The sequence below is a fragment of the Labeo rohita genome, chromosome 19 (assembly GCF_022985175.1).
Source record: "Labeo rohita strain BAU-BD-2019 chromosome 19, IGBB_LRoh.1.0, whole genome shotgun sequence".
Lineage (NCBI taxonomy): Eukaryota > Metazoa > Chordata > Actinopteri > Cypriniformes > Cyprinidae > Labeo > Labeo rohita.
Genome location: NC_066887.1, coordinates 1,551,553 through 1,570,934, shown reverse-complemented (window position 1 = coordinate 1,570,934; position 19,382 = coordinate 1,551,553). Strand labels below are relative to the sequence as shown.

Sequence of the window (19,382 nt, the reverse complement as noted above, 5' to 3'; positions counted from 1 at the left end):
TTAAGAAGCTTCTTTTATCCTCTGTTCTCTTTAAGCTGTGGCTCTAAAGTCCGTTCCATGAGAGCGCTCATGCATACAAACCTGACAGTCAGTCTAAAAACAAACGCTCATGTTCTCTTCCGGACAATGGAGCTGCAAACTTGTTCTCTTGCGGGTTGTTGTTTGAAACAGTCAAGCGTAGGAAACGACATGCTTTAAATTTCAAATGCAGATGGAGGGCAGCTGTTGACCTTCGACTGAAGTTATTGCAATGGACTTCAGTAATAAAAAGTTGCCATTATTGGACCATATGTGCTACCTTTTTATTGTTTTTTTTCTGGGTAGACATACATCATGGCACTACTTTGCAGTTCTTACTCTAGTACCAAACTGTGGAGCATGACTATATTCATTGTATAGTAGCATGGTATTTCCAATTTGCTATGATCTCTACAGGGTCTGGAGGCAAAAACCCTGAAAATATCTCTAGATTTTTAAAATATGAGGGAAAATATCCCTGTAGTAAAACATATTTTATAATTTTCTATTATAGGTCAATCTAGTAAAAGGTATCACTCTAAAAACTGCTGGGATAATTACAACCCAGTAGAATATGGACATAGCCAGTGATTGGGCTGTTCTGACCCAGCGGTTGGATTACTACTCAGAAGGTTGGGTTAAACATTTAACCCAACCGCTGGGTCAAAACAACCCAATCACTGAGTTTGTCCATATTTTACCCAGCGCTAGGTTGTATTTAACCCAGCAGTTTTTAGAGTGTAGTGCCTCTATACGCACTGTTTTGACCTTTAGCTAGAATTGTCTCATGACACCCTTACAGAAAAACCACATGAACTTCACATGTGAAATCACATGTTAAAATCACATATGTGAAATATGTGGAACACATGTGAAACACATGGGTCTCACACATTTACACCATGAAAATGTTCTAAAACCACACATTTCACATGGGTATCACATATTTTGCATGTGGTTTCAACATGTGGAGTTCATGTGGTTTTTCTGTAAGGAGAAAGATATGCTGTACTTTTATGCTTTTAGTGTAAGTGTAATTGGTCCTTACTCTGCTTCAACTGGGATTCGATCCTGCGTCACCTGGCATGGGAGGCAAATGTGCTAAGAAGTACACTAAAGAAATATAGCTCACCTCTTCAGGCCAGATGAGTGAAGTTTACATATATAGCTCTTACTAGGTCTCTTTCGTCACACTCGCTCCCATCCGGGTCACGGCACCAATATGCTACCCACACCACTGTCAGCGGTATGCAGTTGTGCTAAGAAGTATGCTAAAGATTTCTAGTGCACCTCTTGAGGCCAGGGGAGTGAAGTTTACCTATACAGCTCTTACTACCTGTCGCTTATTACACTCACCCCCATCTGGGTCACCAATGACCTACTCCTACAACTCTGAGCAGTTTTTGAACCATCGTCACCTGGCATGAGAGGCAATTGCTCTAAGAATTACATTAAAGACTTCTAGCGCAACTCTGGGACCCAGGGGAGTGAAGTTAACATATATGGCTTTTACTAGCTGTCCTTTGTTACACTAGCCTCTATCCGGGTCATGGCACCAATGTCATACACCACTCTTAGCGGGATTTAAACCAGCATCACCTGGCATTGGAGACAACTGCACAAAGATGTATGCTAAACACCTCTAGTACACCTCTTAAGGCCATGGAAATGAAGTTTACAGCTCTTTTACATATATATAGGTTTTACTAGCTATCCTCACCCCTATCCGGGTCACGGCACCAATCTGTTACACAGGGTCTGTCTCATTTTTTATCAAAATGGTTGGGATCCTTATTTTCATTTTTCTTTAACTTTACTTGTCTGTTCTTGCGCTGTGGCTCATTGAATCTCAGTGGGTTCTGGTGCCATTCTAAATGAATAAATAGACGTTCTTCAGTTGATAAATAAGGCCAGCCGAGCAGGAGCCTTCCTGACAGATGTTAGAACAGCTTTGAGTTTATTTTTATGAATTGGAAAAATAACACGAAAAGCCAGAGAATCAAAATTATTGTTAATGCCTGCCACCTGTTTTGACAATTGAACACTGTAATTTCACTGAAATCCAGCACAGAAAACAACGTCAAGCTTCAGAAGAGTATCACATCTGAGAAACAACATTACCTTTAGATGTGTTATTGTTCATACTAAATTAATCATTATTCTTCAATCTATCATCCTGTACTGTATTTTTTTTTTTCTACAGATATGAATGAAACCTTAAACAATGTGGCTTGAGGACTATTTTAATCAACCAGACTTCAGATTTTCACATGGCGAATGATAATGACTAGACTAAATTCCATATATTTACATTGAAGGAGGGAAAATGGTAAAATGAATGAGAACAAAATAAAGACAGCATATAATGTCCTCAAGATGTTGAGAAAGCTGTTTATGTGTTGTGTCTGTGTAATATTTGTTTGTGTTTCTTTCATTTGTACCTCACTGTATGTAATGTAGTTTTTGTGGTACCCTGGTGGCAGACATTAGCGGTTTAATAACTGTGTCAGCGTGATTAATAATGGTGGCGTACCCAAGCAGAGCTGCCATCATCACTGCACTGATTACACCTGCTTTAAACTACATTAGCCACTGTGAACTCTGCCCTGCCCCAACACCACAGCAATCATTTATGCTCACTGTGTCTAAATGTGAGCTTAGCAAGAGCTCCAAAGCCAGTTACCAAACACAAAGGTCGCAGTGTAATTTATATATGTGTATTAGTGGATTAGTGGATTTTTCAGTGACTCTTTCTGAAGGTTACATCAGTACACCAGTAGATGGCAACAAATAAGTGAGTCATTGTATTATTGACTCAACCGTTTGGTTCAGAATCACTGATTCATTAAGGACTGATACAACATGTTTTCAAACAGCAATGTGTGTACTTTAACAAAAAATCCAAATAGTGTGCCAAGTAAATTAAAAAAGTAACCATCTTTTTCTCACTGTCTCTCTCCAGGCTCCTACATGCTGGTGAACTCTTCTCAGTATGGTGCAGGACAGCGGGCTCAGCTCATGTTACGTCCGCTGAGTGAGAATGACACACACTGTGTGCAGTTCAGTTATTTCCTGTACAGCCGTGACGGACACAGTCCCGGGGTCCTGAACGTGTATGTGCGTGTAAACGGTGGCTCGCGGGGAAATGCCGTGTGGAATGTGTCCGGCTCTCAGGGGCGGCAGTGGCATCAGGTGGAGCTGGCCATCAGCACCTTCTGGCCCAGCGAGTACCAGGTGAGACCAATGTCATGCACAAATACTCAAATGCATGTTGACTTTATGTTGCAAGTAACAGGTTAAAATCCTGTAGTCAAAATATTTAATAAATAATAATAATAATAATAATTATTATATTTATTTTTCATACAAACTTCGTATTACATTGTGGGATTAGGGGTTGCTGCTCATGAAACATTTATGATTATTAATGTTAAAACAGTTTTTGCACTGATAAAAAAAATATATATTCAGTGTTGTAGTAAATGCTACAGAAAAACATATGTATCCCCCCCCCCATGTATTTACACAGTTTTATCATTGTTCTTGTTGTTAGATTTAGTAACTTGTGACTTTGATCGTTTTCTACTCAAAATGACACATTAATGCTCAAAAATGAACCACATAATGTTACTTGTTTATTGTGTACATTGTTTATTGTGTACCAAGTATTAAAGTCTGCATGTTCGGGTGAGCGCTGCTTTACTGATTATGCAGATATGATGTCTGCATGATATCTATTGAATAATTTGCGTAGATGTTTCTAAGTAACATACACGTTAAATGCATGGTTTAATTAGGTGCTATATTAAATACAATCAAAGTATTGTCAAGTAAGCTTTGACTAAGTAAAAAATTACTCAAAGATCCACTGGCCAAGCTAAAGCTACTTATTTTCTTTGTTGAATTTACTTAACTTGGGTAAGTAGATTTTACTTAATTCTGTAAGTGAAATTATATATCAATACGTAATATTTACTTATGTAAATGTTAAGTTCAATAGTAACAAAATGAACATCTTTTGTACCATTATAAATGCCTTTACTGAAACTTTTGATCAATTTAATGTGTCCTTGCTGAATAAAGGTATTACTATATTAACTCACTGACCTCGCACTTTTAAATGTAACAAAACTCACTTTAATAAATGTTAGCTTTTCCTTGACTATATGAAGTAAACAGGCTGTTTTTGCTACTGTACCTTTAAGACTAATAGTTTACTCTGATATTCATCATCAGCTCTGTCAAATTCAGTGGCTGAATATTCAATTTTATTAATGTATATAAAGCAGAGGCGGTTAAATATTAATGTGCTTATCCTTACAAAAACAATATGTGTGACTCTGGAGCACAAAACCAGTCATAAGAAGCACGGGTATAGTTGTGGCAATAGCAATAGCAATACAATGTATGGGTCAAAATTATCAAATTTTCTTTTATGCCAAAATATATGTTTTATATATACTATAAAATATATGTTTTGTAAATTTCCTGCTGTAAATATATCAAAACTTAATTTTTGATTAGTAATGTGCATTGCTATTTTTTTTTTCCAAATAGTTGTATCTTATCCAAAATTGTTCTAACCCAAAAACCATACATCAATGTAAAGCTTATTTATTCAGCTTTCAGATAATGTATACATTTCAATTTAAAACAAAAAAAAAAATTGACCCTTATGACTGTTTTTGTGGTCTATGGTCACATATTTGCATTTAATTTATTGCAACATTTTTCATCATTACTGGTGAACAGATTTTAGTAAACCTTTGGCTAATAAAAAAAGTCACTAAGTTGGCAAACCTGTGAAAGTCCGTCATTCCCACCTGCTTCTGATTTCAATATACTATAAAGATTTTGAAGAAGTTATTTTACTGGCTTAGTTTCAATAAATGTTTTTCAGTGGACTGGAAAGGGAACTTTAGATTGTGTCTTTTGCTTTTGATTAACTATTGACATTTACAGAAGGTCTGGGTATCTGCATTATGCCATTCAGTCAAAGGTTCTTTAAAGAACCATCTCTCTCTTACTTTTTTATAATCTGAAGAACCTTCCTTCACCACAAAGAACGTTTGTGAAACAGAAAGGTTCTTCAGATGTTAAAGGTTCTTTATAGAACCATTTAGACAAAAGAGGTTCTTCTGTGGCATCGTAAAGCACCTTTATATGTGTACCTGACCACTAACAATTTTTTTTTTCCTGACTACTAAATAGTCTATTATCTTCAGCTTTTGGCTCTGGTCAGCGATGTGTGTTATTGAGTCACTTGTTCCTCTGATGGTTAGCGCACAGAACACTGTCACCTTGTTAAAGGCTATGATTAATAACTCACCCCTCATTTGCTCTCCAAAAAGCCTATAATGACCAGTAAGTTGAGTATGTGTGTGTGTGTATGTGAGTACAGAGTCAATTGACCCCCGCTTGTGTGTGACCCGTTTAAAAGAGGAGGTCCGGGGTGGTTTCCATAACCCTGACCCGTATCGCTCCTCTCTCCATAAATCAGACTGGGCTTAATGAGATTACAGCCCTGCCACGATCAATGCACACTCACTCACACACGCTCACAGTGCGCCACAGGGTTGCCAGACAGACAATGTGAAGAAATTATCTTAACCCTCTGGTTCTGTTGCTCGCTCTCCATCTCATTCTTTCTCTGTGGAGAACGGTGTCTGGTTTGTTCAGACGTGCTGCGGTGGAACGTACATGGAATATGGTGAATTCGAGGTTTTTGGAGATGTGGCGAGGCATGTTAGTCAATTGTAGTTAGCTTGTAGTAATTGCCTGCAGTCATTTATGACACTGTAATTCATAATATGTAAGCATGTGATGAATGTTGTGCGTAATTGTGTAAGGGAACAGGGACAGATACAAATGCACATGAAGACCCAGATAAATTGCTGCATTTGTGTTGTCAAGAGCAGATAATGAGGCAGCAGAGCAGAGGAATTAAAAACTCTGTTCCAAACCCTAGTGTGCTGCCTATATAGAGAGGCGTTTAGAGCGTCCCAGGTGCACCGGCAATATGAAGGCTGTTCTAAAATGCAGGCAGATGCCTTCTGAAGGCCATTTCGCACCAAACGCAACACAAAAAATGAAACGAACTGCTGACGAGTAGACCTTTTTCACCAAAAGTATCTGAAGGAGAAGAAAACAAAAATGTATGTTTTTACAAAGCTGCGATGCCTAACAAACAAACATATAAACAAAAAGGCAGTTTTATTTGCAGATGTTTGTATGGGTGGATTTGATCATCAAAGTTCAACAGCAAAGAAATTGGTAAAGTTATATTAGATGGTATATTTGGTAACACTTTATTTTACGGTTTCTTAACTAGTTGCTTATTAGCATGCATATTACTAGAATATTAGCCATTTATTCAATCTAATTAATTATGTGATGTATTGATGAATTAATAGCAAATTAAATTTGACTATGAAAGATTATTTAAAGCTATTTTTGTGTTAAATGGGAAAGTATCAAGTAGAAATTACAAATTGTAGCTTTAGAAATAAATATTTTGTTTGATTCAACATAGAATTTATTACACATATACATTAAGGCTGCAACGGCCTAATGTGAACTATGGAACATTATTATTGTTATTATTTGGTGAATTATCCCTTTAATGTGTTCATTGCTATTTTTATTATTATTATTATTGTTATTGTTATTTTATTTTATTTTATTTTATTTTTTTATGAAATGTTACTCTAAATCAGAAATTAAATCTGCCAGCAAGTGGCGGTAAATGTCTTTATGATTCATTCATTCATTCGATTCGTTCAAATGGCTGATTCATTCAGGAATGAAGTAAACAGCTCTCTTTATGAATGGACTTTTAAATCATTGGTTCACATGATTCATTCAAAACGCGGATTCATTCAGAAACTAAACACCTTTGTGCTGCCCAGAGACGCGCAACAATTCTGCTATGGTTTCAAAGGTAATATGTTCTCTGCAAAATTGAGCAAAAACACATAATATAGTGTTTAAAATATAACACTTCAACTTTTTATTTACTGAACTGTTGTATAAAATCACATTTAAGCCTGTGATAGATCGGGACAAAATCAGCACTCATGTCATTGCAGCCAGTGTGATATGTGATATATATGTTAATATGAGACAAAACACATACAGGAGCATTTTTTTGCACCAATATCATGAATTTTAGGGCATAACTGCATTAGTGGAGTTGTTGCCCTGCATCATATCTGTCATCAGTAAACTATATAAAAGTTTAAGATGACATACAGGTCTGGGGGTGGGGCCAGTACATTAACTGCATTAAAATAGTTGAATTGCGTTATTTTTTCTTAACTAATTAATTAAGTTAATGCATTAAAATGACAGCCCTAGTTTGCATAATATAGGTCATATTAATGTGCATTCGTATTTATTTTTAAGGAATACTGAATCTGTTTTTGTGGACAGGTAAGTAGGACAGGTAAAGTGCATCTTTTGTATTAATTATTATTGGTGCTCAGTTATTAATATTAGCTCTTATTACTATTATTACTATTATTATTATTATTATTATTTGTATTTATTTATTTATTTATTGTGGAATTCATAATTCATTATTTAGGATTCTTTGAGGAATAGGAAGTTCAGTAAACATGATATATTTAAAGTAGAACTCTTTTGTGACATTATAAATATCTTTTCTATACTCTCACTTTGGATTTTCATTTGGACAACTTTAAAGGTGATTTTCTCAATTTTTTTTTTTTTTTTTTTTTTTTTTTCCCATCCTCAGATTCCAGATTTTCAAGTAGCTGTATCTTGGCCAAATATTGTCATATCCTAACAAACCATACATCATTGGAAAGCTTGTTTAAAATAATTTGACCCTTATGACTACACTGTAAAAAAACAATTTGTTGAGTAAACTTAAAATAAATTGCTAACTGGCTGCCTTAAAATTTTAAGTTCAGTCAACTCAAAAAAAAAGTTTATTCAGCTTGAAATGTTAAATTATACTAAGTGACAACTTATATATTTGAGTTAATTCAACTTAAAATTTTAAGGCGGCTGGGTTACTTACCCATCTGTTAAGTTTAGCAAACACAAATATCTAAGTTGTCACTTAGCACAACTTGACATTTCAAGCTGACTAAACTTATGTGAGTTGACTGAACTTAAAATTTTAGGGCAGCAGGATAACAAATTATTTTAAGCAGACTCAACAAATTGTGTTTTTTTTTTTATTTTTTACAGTGTACTTTTGTGGTCCAGGCTCACATATTAGAATGATTTCTGAAGGATCATGTGACACAGAACACTGGAGTAACGATGCAGAAAATTTATCTTTGATCACAGAAATAAGTTACCATTTACAATACATTCACATAATATTTCAGAACGTTAAACAAATGGAAAAAAAGTCGAAGGTTTGGAATAATTAAGAACCCTCTCTTTCCTCCATCCTTTCGTTCTGTAATCCGTGTTAGTTTGACTTGTTTGTTCGCCAACCCTCTCACGCTCTCTATTTCTCTCAGTTATGCCTCACGGGTCACTGGAAACCTCTCGGGCATCTCCACCCGACTCGCACAGATTAAATCAACTCACGTATGCTCCCTTTGGGTGACAGCAGAGGAAAGAGAGAGGAAAAGAAATGAATGAAAGATAGAATGGAGGAATGAGAGAGCACATGAGTGCTACATGAGTACCCGAGCGGGTCTGTAGAGATGAGATCAGCAGTCAGGCCCATGGGGCAGCAGCTTGTATTAAGGATATCGTTTCCGCCTCCTCTTAATCCTACCTGGGAAAACACAAAGGATCTGGATCATTCAGCTCCAGCACTCGCTGTCACCACTAAGACGGGTGTAGAGTTCTCCCTATGAGGCTGATGTGACACATTTGTGAAACCAATTTTAGCAGTTAGCTGCCAACTAAGGGCTCTCTGGACGTCAGGCTTAGCAAAGCTAGCCGTGTAGATGCTTTGCTTTAACATAGAGGCTCCTAAAATTTTAATAAGTCAAGCTCCCCCTAGAGGGATATCGCTTCTGGTAGACGTCTCAGCCAGCGTGTGAGGAGGGAGGCCACTGAGGATGAGACTAGTTTACTGAAAGCTTTGCAACACTATATTTTTAAGTTCTACCAGTTATTAAAGGCTGTTATTTAAAGCTGGTGCAAATAAAGAAGGAATTACATAAACATGTTTTTCATATTCGAGAGAGAGAACAGAACAGAACAGCCAAGCAAGCAAAGAAAATGCCACCAATCACAAAGACATATGTTTTCTGTTACTTGGTGTAATATGGAACCATGCTCGTAAAGTAAACACATGTTTGCATTATGCTGAATTTAGTCTTACTTTTAGAAACTAAAAGCAGGATCAGAATGAAACAAGCAAAGTGATAATGAGAAGAGATAGGATCAGCAACAAAATGTTGTGACCTGGACTTCAAACTGAGTTTGCAAACATGTCTCCAGTTCAGATCTTCAATATAATAATTCATTTCAAGTTTGGTGCAATTCAACTCAATTCAATTCAACTCAATTTATTTTTATATCAATTCATGATACAAATCGTTGCAAAGCAGCTTTACAGAAAATTAAAATTTCTACAATATATTTAGTAGTAGCTTACTAGTGTTGACATACATATGGCAGAGATGAGTGGTAAAAATCACTTAATGACGTAATCAAACAGACAATGAACACTATTAACAGTAATGAATTATATGTTGCATTCAAACTTATAACAAAATTCAGTAGTGCTGTATATTGTTTCCGGGTTGGCATCATCTGAGGTCCTCTGAAGGGTTGGCATCATCTCTTCGTAGGTGTTCTGAATCCAGACTGAAGCTTGTGTAATTCCTAGTTACCACAGGATGTCAATAGCAGAAACAGAGGAACAAATGGGGACATAATTAGTGTAGCTGCTGTTCCAACCAAAATGATTTGTTTAACCCAAGCTAAAGAATAACAATATGCATTTGATCAGATATAACTGCAGTACCAGATTATGAGATGCACTATTTGAATGCTTGGCTGAAGAGATGTGTCTTTAATCCAGATTTAAACAGAGAGAGTGTGTCTGAACCCTGAACTTTATCAGGAAGGTTATTTCAGAGTTTGGGATCCAAATGCGAAAAAGCGCTACCTGCTTTAGTGGACTTTGCTATCCTAGGTACTACCAAAAGTCCAGAGTTTTGCGACCTTAGGGAGCGTGATGGATTGTAGCATGGTAGAAGACTAGATAGGTACGCAGGAGCTAAACCATTAAGGGCCTTATTAAGAAGTAATATTTTTGTAATTGATACGGAACCTAATAGGTCAACACATTCTCACTCCCAACTCGTCAAATATTGACACTTGGTCAGGACCCTTTGGCGTCACTTTTTGACGCTCAAGGTATCCCTTTAGCATCACTTTTGGATGTGTAGGGTCCTCCACTGATTTCAGTTGTTTGCCTTAATTTAATGGTTTGCATGCATTTGTAAAAAAAAATATTAATAATTTTATATAAATGTATACTTTCATTGGAGCACCTAAACTCACTCTTACCCTAAACTTACCCACTTCTGGACAATATAAAACATGTAACAGGCAAATATAAGTACAGTCACAGGTATGTATTGCAGAAACTGAGCATAAACAAGCAGTATAAAAGCATTACAAACAAGATGTGTTGCATTCCGAATTTTCTGGAGCCATACGATATCTTTATGTGAAGAAGAGAGTAAAACATAAGATTTTAATCGCTGAAAATGATAACATGCTCACATCTCATTCACAAAGATACTCCTGAATATTAGCATGACGCAATCACGAGACACACAAGAGCCAATGGCATTTCACAATCAAGGCTGACATAACGCTTCTTTAGGCAGGCGGCATTTTTTGAATTTATTTACGCACAAACAGACTGAGCTTTACTGTGGACAGAGACGGAGACGGCCTATTCCTCTCACAAGACTTGGAATATTAATACTTTTTGAATAAATTATGAATGTAGCTGTATCTGTCTGTTATATCTTGTGTTTTATTGACAAATGGTAGGTTTAGGGAGAGGGGTTGGGTTACGTGCTTGTAAATGTGTAAATAATGAAATGTAAATAAAACTTGTGACTGTTTACTTTGAAAAATCACACCCCAACTTATATGCAATAATGGCAATATTATTACCCAATGTATAATTTAATCATGATGATAAAATTCCCAGGGCCTTTTGTGTTAGCATTAAGATGGCAAGGGTTTCTTATTTAAAGCAATGAAGGACCCTGCATGTCGAAAAAATTATGCTAAAGGGGTACCCTGTGCGTTAAAAAGTGATGGCAGAGGATCCTGACTAGGCATCAATATGTGACAAATTGGGAGTGAGAACGTGTTGAATAGGTAGCCAGTGCAGAGACTGTAAAATTGAGGTAATATGATCATATTTTCTTGACCTGGTAAGGACTCTAGCAGCTGCATTTTGGACTACCTGTAGCTTGTTAATTGAAGCTGCAGGATAACCACCTAGTAGTGCATTACAAGAGTTCAGTCTAGAGGTCATGAATGCATGAACTAGCTTTTCTGCATCAGAAACAGGTAACATATTTCGTAGCTTGGCAATGTTTCAAAGATGGAAGAATGCTGTTTTTGTAAAGTGAGAAATGTGATTTTCAAAAGACAAGTTGCAGTCTAATATAACACTCAGATTTTTGACTGTAGAGGAAGTAACGGTATATCCGTATTGTAGTACAAGAGATTCTGTGTACAGTCTTTTGGTCCAATAAGTAAAATCTCTGTCTTATTTGAATTTAATAGGAGAAAATTATTGGTCATCCAATCTTTTACATTTTTAACACACTCTGTTAACTTCGATAATTTAGAAGTTTCATCTGGTCTTGTTGAGATATGTAGTTGAGTATCATCAGCATAACAATGGAAACTAATCCCATATTTTCTAATAATATTACCAAGGGGCAGCCTATATATTGAAAATGGCAGAGGACCTAGGACAGATCCTTGTGGCACTCCATACTTTACTGGTGATAACTGAGATGACTCCCCATTTAAATAAGCAAAATGGTAGCAATTTTAAACTTTTAAACTGATATGCAGCCCATTAGTAGGAGAAAATACTATATTTTTGTGCACATTTATGAATGGATGTTAATTTTTTTTTTTTTTTTTTGCATCATGAGCCACAGATGCATGTGAAGATTGCAGTCTGCAGCCTTCATCTCTAAAATCCATGACAGCCAGCAAAACAGATTCTACTGTCCAGTGTTTAGTTTTGAATTCTGAACCTTAAGGCTAAATTTTGATAATTTAGCAGATGGTTTTATAATAAACGCAACTTACAAATGAGGAAAAACTTGAGATTAGTTATGCATGAGCACATATGGCTAACAGTGTTTGAACAGTGAAAACCTGGTAACCATGTGGATGCCTCTGAAGGGTTCATGATCACAGACTACCTTACTGAAAACCAGCCGTATTTGAGGCTCCAGGACCTTGAGCCACACTGGGGTACCCCAGGGAACTGTCCTGGGCCCATTTATTTTCATCCTATATGCAGTGGATTTCCAATATCCACTCCAAGGGCGATTTCTCGAGCATCAGAAGACTAGTCATTATGCAGGGAAAACACGTGGTCTAAACAGAAAGAAGGCTGCAATGGACAGACAACACAACTGAAGTGTTCAAGAAAGGTCAGAGCAGACTTCTTTTCTTGAGGGAATTTCATTGTGTTTCTGTAGGGTAGAACAGAACTGAATGTTAGAGTTTGTTTCCACAACTTTCATTACATTGGAGGAGAAAAATTTCACTCGTGTCCAAGACCATGAATGAGTCTATGACTAAACTAAACAATCAAAATACTACAAAATACAGCTTCAAGGGCCATCTGGAAAGGAACGTTTTGTTATATTTTCATGTTATTTGAAGGTCACATTTATGTAATCTTGAAAGACATCTTAATTTAAAATATATAGATAGACACGACTTTTAAATGTTTTTGAAAGAAGCTTGTTCTGCTCGCCAAGGCTACATTTATTTGATCTTTTACAGTAAAGACAGTAATAATGTGAAATATCATTAAAAATTAAAAGAAATGCATTTTTAAACATATTCCTGTGGTGCGAAACTGAATTTTCAGCATTATTACTCCAGTCATCAGTGTCACGTGATCCGTTAAGAAATCAAGAAACATTTCTGATTATTATCAATATTGACAACGTGATTTGCAATTTATGCATTTTTGATATATTGTCAAATGGAGAATTCTACCGACTTACACCAGCTATAGAACTAAACTAACAACACGTTGGGGGAGTTTTTGGCTCAGATTAATTGCAATCGAAAAGAGCAACAGAAGGAAAAACACAAGGATAACTGAGAAGAGAATGAAAGAAATAAAGAAACAGTTGTGAATATTTAGTGGGTTTTGTAACAATCTGGCTGTTGCAAGCTGTTGTAATAAGCTTAGGAATGACTTTGACTCTTTTCCAAACACTCGCCCAAGTAGATGATCATTTATCTTCTGTCCACTTAACTACTTCTACATGACTGTCCCATCCTGGTCCAATTCCCAGCAGTTTTCTCTTGGCTCTCACTTGTCTTTGTGGTTCTATCTTCAATTGTTCTTGCCACCAATTGCAACCATGTTTTGCTAGCTGATTAGTCGAGTTTAATTGTTTATTTGGTACCTCGTTTGTGTTGCGTAATGTTCTTGTGTTCTCAGAGCACAGCTGCTCAGATAAATCAAATCAAATGTTCAATCAAATCACGGTTGTCCATAAACATTTTATATAAGCTCAACCACAGTGCCGTGGATGGAGTCGCTGTGGGGCGCAGTCTTTCTGCCTGCACACATACTGCATACAGTATGTTTGTTAATGTGTCCCTTCAGTAGCTTCCCGTTCATGATCCAGCTCAGTGAGCCAAGAAACCTGACATGTTTTTTAACGTGCTTTGCTAATGGACGCGGCAAATCATTAAGACAGATTGAAGTCCCCCGCAGATTTGAGTCATCAACACACCAACTGTATGTTTCAGTATGATTGTCAACAGATACGTGAGTAGCGTCCCCCAAACGACCAATGTCCATACGTTAGCTGAATATTTACCGAGAGCTTTTCTAGTTTGGTTTTGACAGGGCTTTTAAAGTGCGTGCAGTCCAATTCATGTTGAGATGTTGAGTGCCTCTCGGAGATTCACCAGGGGATTGTGCGAGACGTGAATCGCATTGTCAACATTTCTTGGTTTTCCGAGGCTTTTGTAAGACATAAAAACACTTTTTTCTGTTATTTGTGTTTGCGCTCCTGAGTTTGCCCTGATAAAACGCATCCGTACGTGGTATGCAACAGCGTCCCACTGGTGTAAATGAGACGCTTCCGCTTGTATGCCAACCAGCAATTGTTTCCTGTCTGCTGTATTTTGATCTCTATCATGTTGATGCTCCAGACATTTGGGTGGGTTGAATACAGGAAATAAGAGCAATGAGATAAATGGATGCCAGTCACTGTGAGCTGCAGATTTGAAAATCCACCTTTCTCCGTCTGATGTGTATTGTGCTGCTGTCAGTGCTGTAGGTGTTCCAGATGACAAGGAGCTTTTATCAAATATTAACAATGCTACCAGCCCTTCTGTTTCATCTAATGTTTTGTGCACACATCTTTCACACATACTGTACACATATCAGGGATGTGCACATGGCTCGAAACACCGACCCTTTCGCTTCCTGGGCCGAGGTACCCTCTGGAGAAAGTCATTTCATTTGCATCTACTTATTATGCAGATGTTTTTTTTATCCACTGCTTCAAAGCGATTTCTATATAATGAATAGTACAAGACTGTCTTGTGATTTTTACTAAAACACTAATGTTCAAAGGCCCCATAGACTTACATCATGAGTTCAGTGCTGCACATACAATTTTAATTGTAGCACAGTTCATTTAGCACAACCCATCCAAGCTAAGATGTCTCTAGTTGCGTCTTTATTTTTCTGTTGGCCCTCTTTCTCTTCCTGTCTATCACTCTCCGTCCCCGAATGAGTTTCTTCCGCTCTGTCATTCACTCTCTGTGACTGATGTGTCAAATCTTCACCAAACAGGGTTTGGGTTTAAAGACGGTTTACAGACCTGGATCAGCAGCTAATCTGCTCCATGTCTTGCACAGCAGCAAACTAGATTTTTACATTTCACCTAAAGAAATTGTGAGTGATGTTTCCATGTACATCACTGCCACAATTTGATTGGTTAGCTGGCTGCTACTTGGTCGCTGTGAGCGATACTTACGGCCTGAATTTGAATACTTAAAGAGGTTAACGGTTTGCACAAAACTCTGAGTATGAGCGATAGTAATAGTTTTGCTTGCTTTAGCAAACATCGCTAAACATGTTTGTGGAGATAAGGACAGCGTGCACAGAAACGCTGCTGCACCATCAGGCCTCTTCGTTCGCTGCAGCTTGGCTTTGATTGGCTGGCCGTTAGCGCCGCCAGCTCGTTTGTTGTTTGATTCAGAGCGGTAGGACATCTATCAGCTATCTGTGCCTGTCCAACAATGAAACAGCCGGGGAGGCAGTCTTCCCTTTGTTAGCAGAATGGCTAAAGGTTGTGTAAACGGATGAGTGATGTTAGGTACTTGCAGTGTAATTGGCCACTGGAGAGCAAGATCTGTATTCTCAGCAGAGCGCAAGTCTTGAGTCGAATTCGTCGGTAGGTCAAAACAGGGAGATTGTTGTGCTGAATCATGATTTAGCTCAGCAAATGCCCGCATAACATTTTACATGAGCAAATGCTACCTTGTGGGTAGGCAGAACTGCATGTAAGTGATCAGTTATGTAGTTGAGTTAGCCAAGATTGTATTGTTTATTGAGAGCAAAGAATAATGAATCCGCTTGAAGCAAGAGGCAGCATGGGAAATACCTTTGGGAACAGACTCAGTTCAGTCACTCACACAAGGACACATGCAGGCCTGTTCACACCAAGAATAAAACCAAAAAATTAAAACTAACTGAAAAGAAAAAGCACTCTGCTTATTTGCATGCTTCAGTGCAATTGACAGCCAGACTGCGGTGATTATAATAATGTGATATGGGAGCACCTGGTTTAATGACAATCACAGAGGTGTACTATTATAGTAATTATAATACAGATGTTATGATGCTAGGTAAGTATAGCATAAATATATTTGAAACAATATCTGTATATCTGAATATTAGTTATTACGTTATTGGCCACAAGCAAAAAACAAATGAGCAAACAAACAAAAACATAAATAAATCAATAAATCAATAAATCAATAAATATGATAGGTAATAAAAGATTTTGAATTATTATTATTTATTTTTTTTATTGAAACAGAAGCCACTTTCAGACCAACCATCTTTCTTTTGAACATGAGCAAAATCTGCATGGGGTACTTTATCACCCTCACACGAAACTCCAAACTACATGGATTGCCTTGCAACCGTAAATGTAACTCACCTTAGCAAACCTTTAGGTTGATGCTGATTCGAATACCCTAGTACAAATGAACAATGACCCAAAACATACAGCAAAAGCAACCCTATTGCATATTCTGCAATGGCAGAAAAGTCAGTCTCCTGATTTCAACCCAATTGAGCATGCATTTCACTTGCTGAAGGCAAAACGAAAGGTAGAAAGACTCACAAACAAACAACAACTGAAGTCAGCTGCAGTAAAGGCCTGACAAAGCATCACAAAGGAGGAAACCCAGTCTCTGGTGATGTCCGTGAGTTTTAGACTTAAGGCAGTCACTGCCTGCAAAGGATTCTCAACAAAATATTAAAAATGAACATTTTATTTATAATTATATTTATTTGTCCAATTACATCTGAGCCTGTGAAAATGGGGGGGTCTGTGTATAAAAATGGTGGTAATTCATTAGCACTTTATGCTATATTTTTGTTCAGCCCCTTGAATTAAAGCTTAAAGTCTGCTTTTTTTTTTTTTTTTTCTGGTGCACTTTCTGTAACGCTGCAAAACTGTAAAAGCATTTTCTGTCTCCTGTGACTTTCTATTCTTTTTTGTCTCACTTCTTCATCTCTTTCCTTGCAGATCGTTTTTGAAGCCACCGTCTCATCGGAGCAGAAGGGCTACATCGGCCTGGACGATATAGTGCTGTTAAACTACCCCTGCTGTAAGTTCAGTCACTCTGCACACACAGAAACACACACACTCTCTGACCTTTTCCAGCCTAGAGGGGGGGTGTATGACCAGGTTGGCCCACCCGGAACGAGGAACAAAGGTGGCCATTTCCTCCCGCCAGAGTCGTGGGGTCCTTACTTTTGATCTGAATAGCCCTCATGGAAGACAATTATCCACTGACACTTTGCCTTCCATTTCCCTTGTTCTTGCTCCACGTCCACTTCCTGCGGCTGACCTTTTGTACAGATATCACTCCATCTCACGGTCTCAGCGGTCGCTGTCTCAGATTTATTTATTTTCTGGGGGAAGAAGAAAGAAAAAGGGCTTCTCTCTTTTGGCTTTTGTGCTCCGTTCGCGCTACTTAATCTGTTGCTTCACTCAGGCGTGAATGAGAGCGAATCTCCTGTGTCCATCTCTGCGCTGTTATTTTTCTCTATTCTCGCGCTTCCCGTGTCCTCGCACACCTGCTGACCTACACTCCATTAGCGCTGCTGGAAGTGTGTGTTAGTGGACGACGCATAATTCTGCTCCAGTAGGTTGGATTGGGCGCGCTTTGAGTCATGGCCCGCCGTGGGTCTCGCTACCTGCTGACTTCTGGGAAATGCAGAGCGGTCATGCTGACAGGAATGCTGGAAAACGGAGACTGTGTGCGGATGGGGACCATGCTGTTGAATTGTGAGACTCAGTTTGTGGCCTAGTTTAGTTTGATGGAGCCAACTGTAGGTTTGTGTTTGCGTTTCAATTTTACACCTCACAGCAAGAACGTAATTGCAAATGCTTCAGAAACACACCTAATGGACACAACAAAGACGTTTGCCCATGTTCGCAAGCCTAGTATTGAGCACTAACATGTATTTAAAGAGTTCGTTCGTTCTGCATCAGTGCGGATACACACTTGTGAGAAAATTATACATTGTGATGAAAATTTTAACAAAACTTGCTTTGAGGGTGCACTAAGTGATTTTTGCCAAACAATGCTGTTTGTACGTACGTACGTGCGTACGTGCACGTGGCATAATGACGATCGCGGAAACAAGCGAAGATGACACACAAGCATATTCAAACAAAAGCCAACACATATAAGTTGTGTTGCAAGCAATGCAAAATCAACATTACTCATTTATCCAAAAGAAACAACGCAACCTCGGCGTCCAGTTCGAGCCCTTGAGTTCTCTCCATCGTTGGAAAGCTGCTCCGATATTTATGAATCTGGTCCTACCTCTTAACTTTTTTTAACTTCAAATTTTCTCTGTCTATAGTCGATCTGCTAAATATCCATCATGTGCACTAAAATTGAGTGCTCTCTTCTCTCGATCAGTACTAGTCATGCCCCTTACTGCTGATTGGCTACAAGTATGTTTTGGGACCCGGTCAAAAGAGTTTTTCAAAAATTGCTTAGTATACCTTTGAGATTAGTACTCATTTGTGTTAAGACCCCACTATTACTGTTATTAATGGTTAATGATTTAAACAAGCTCTCTTGCTTTACAAAACTTTGACACATTACCATCTCACAAGACTTCTTTTGAGATTAAATTTACTTATATTTTCTGGCTTTGCCAGGATAAATCAATGTCCGTTTGACACCTGGACAGTTCAAAGCTCTCAATTCAAAATGCTGTTTTAGACTGATAAAAGCTTTATTACTGCCCTAAAAAAAAACAAAAAAAAACAAAACAACAACAACAACAAAAAAAAGACATAAGGTTCTGGAATAAGAACCTTTAAAATTGATTTTATTGCAGTACATTTTTTTTTTTTTTTCCCAACACATTCAAAAAACTTTACTGGAATCTGTAATTGCACTAAAATCACTGCTGTCTGACCGGACTTACATAATGTAGATCTTAGAGTCTCTTCAGCACCATGGACAGCTCCACTTACAGTCACTGCAGTTGCTGCCATTGGATTGACATCAGAATGTTTTTATTTTTTTAATTAATTAAATGTGTTCTGTTTATTACAAAAAAAAAATATCATTCAAATAAATTATGTTCTGTTCATCAGATAATCCTGAAAAAAAACATGGTGTGGTTTCCACAAAAATATTAAATGATACAGCCATTTAAATTGTGATAATGGTAAGAAATGTTTCCTAAACAGTAAATCGGCATATTACAATGATTTCTGAAGAATCATGTGACACTGGGGACTGGAGTTATGATGCTGAAAATTTAGCTTTGATTACAGGAATAAATAACATTTTCACATAGAAAATGGTTATTTTAAATTTTAATAATATTTTAGAATACTTGA

The 19,382-nt window shown here is 37.4% G+C and overlaps 1 protein-coding gene across 1 annotated transcript in view; it reads left to right on the top strand.

The window, feature by feature from the left end:
- ptprua (protein tyrosine phosphatase receptor type Ua) overlaps window positions 1-19,382 on the top strand; it is a 304,775-nt gene that overhangs the window by 141,676 nt on the left and 143,717 nt on the right. Inside the window, 2 exon segments of the mRNA XM_051137296.1 lie at window positions 2,981-3,252; window positions 17,037-17,118. Coding sequence (XP_050993253.1) covers window positions 2,981-3,252; window positions 17,037-17,118 — 354 coding nt within the window.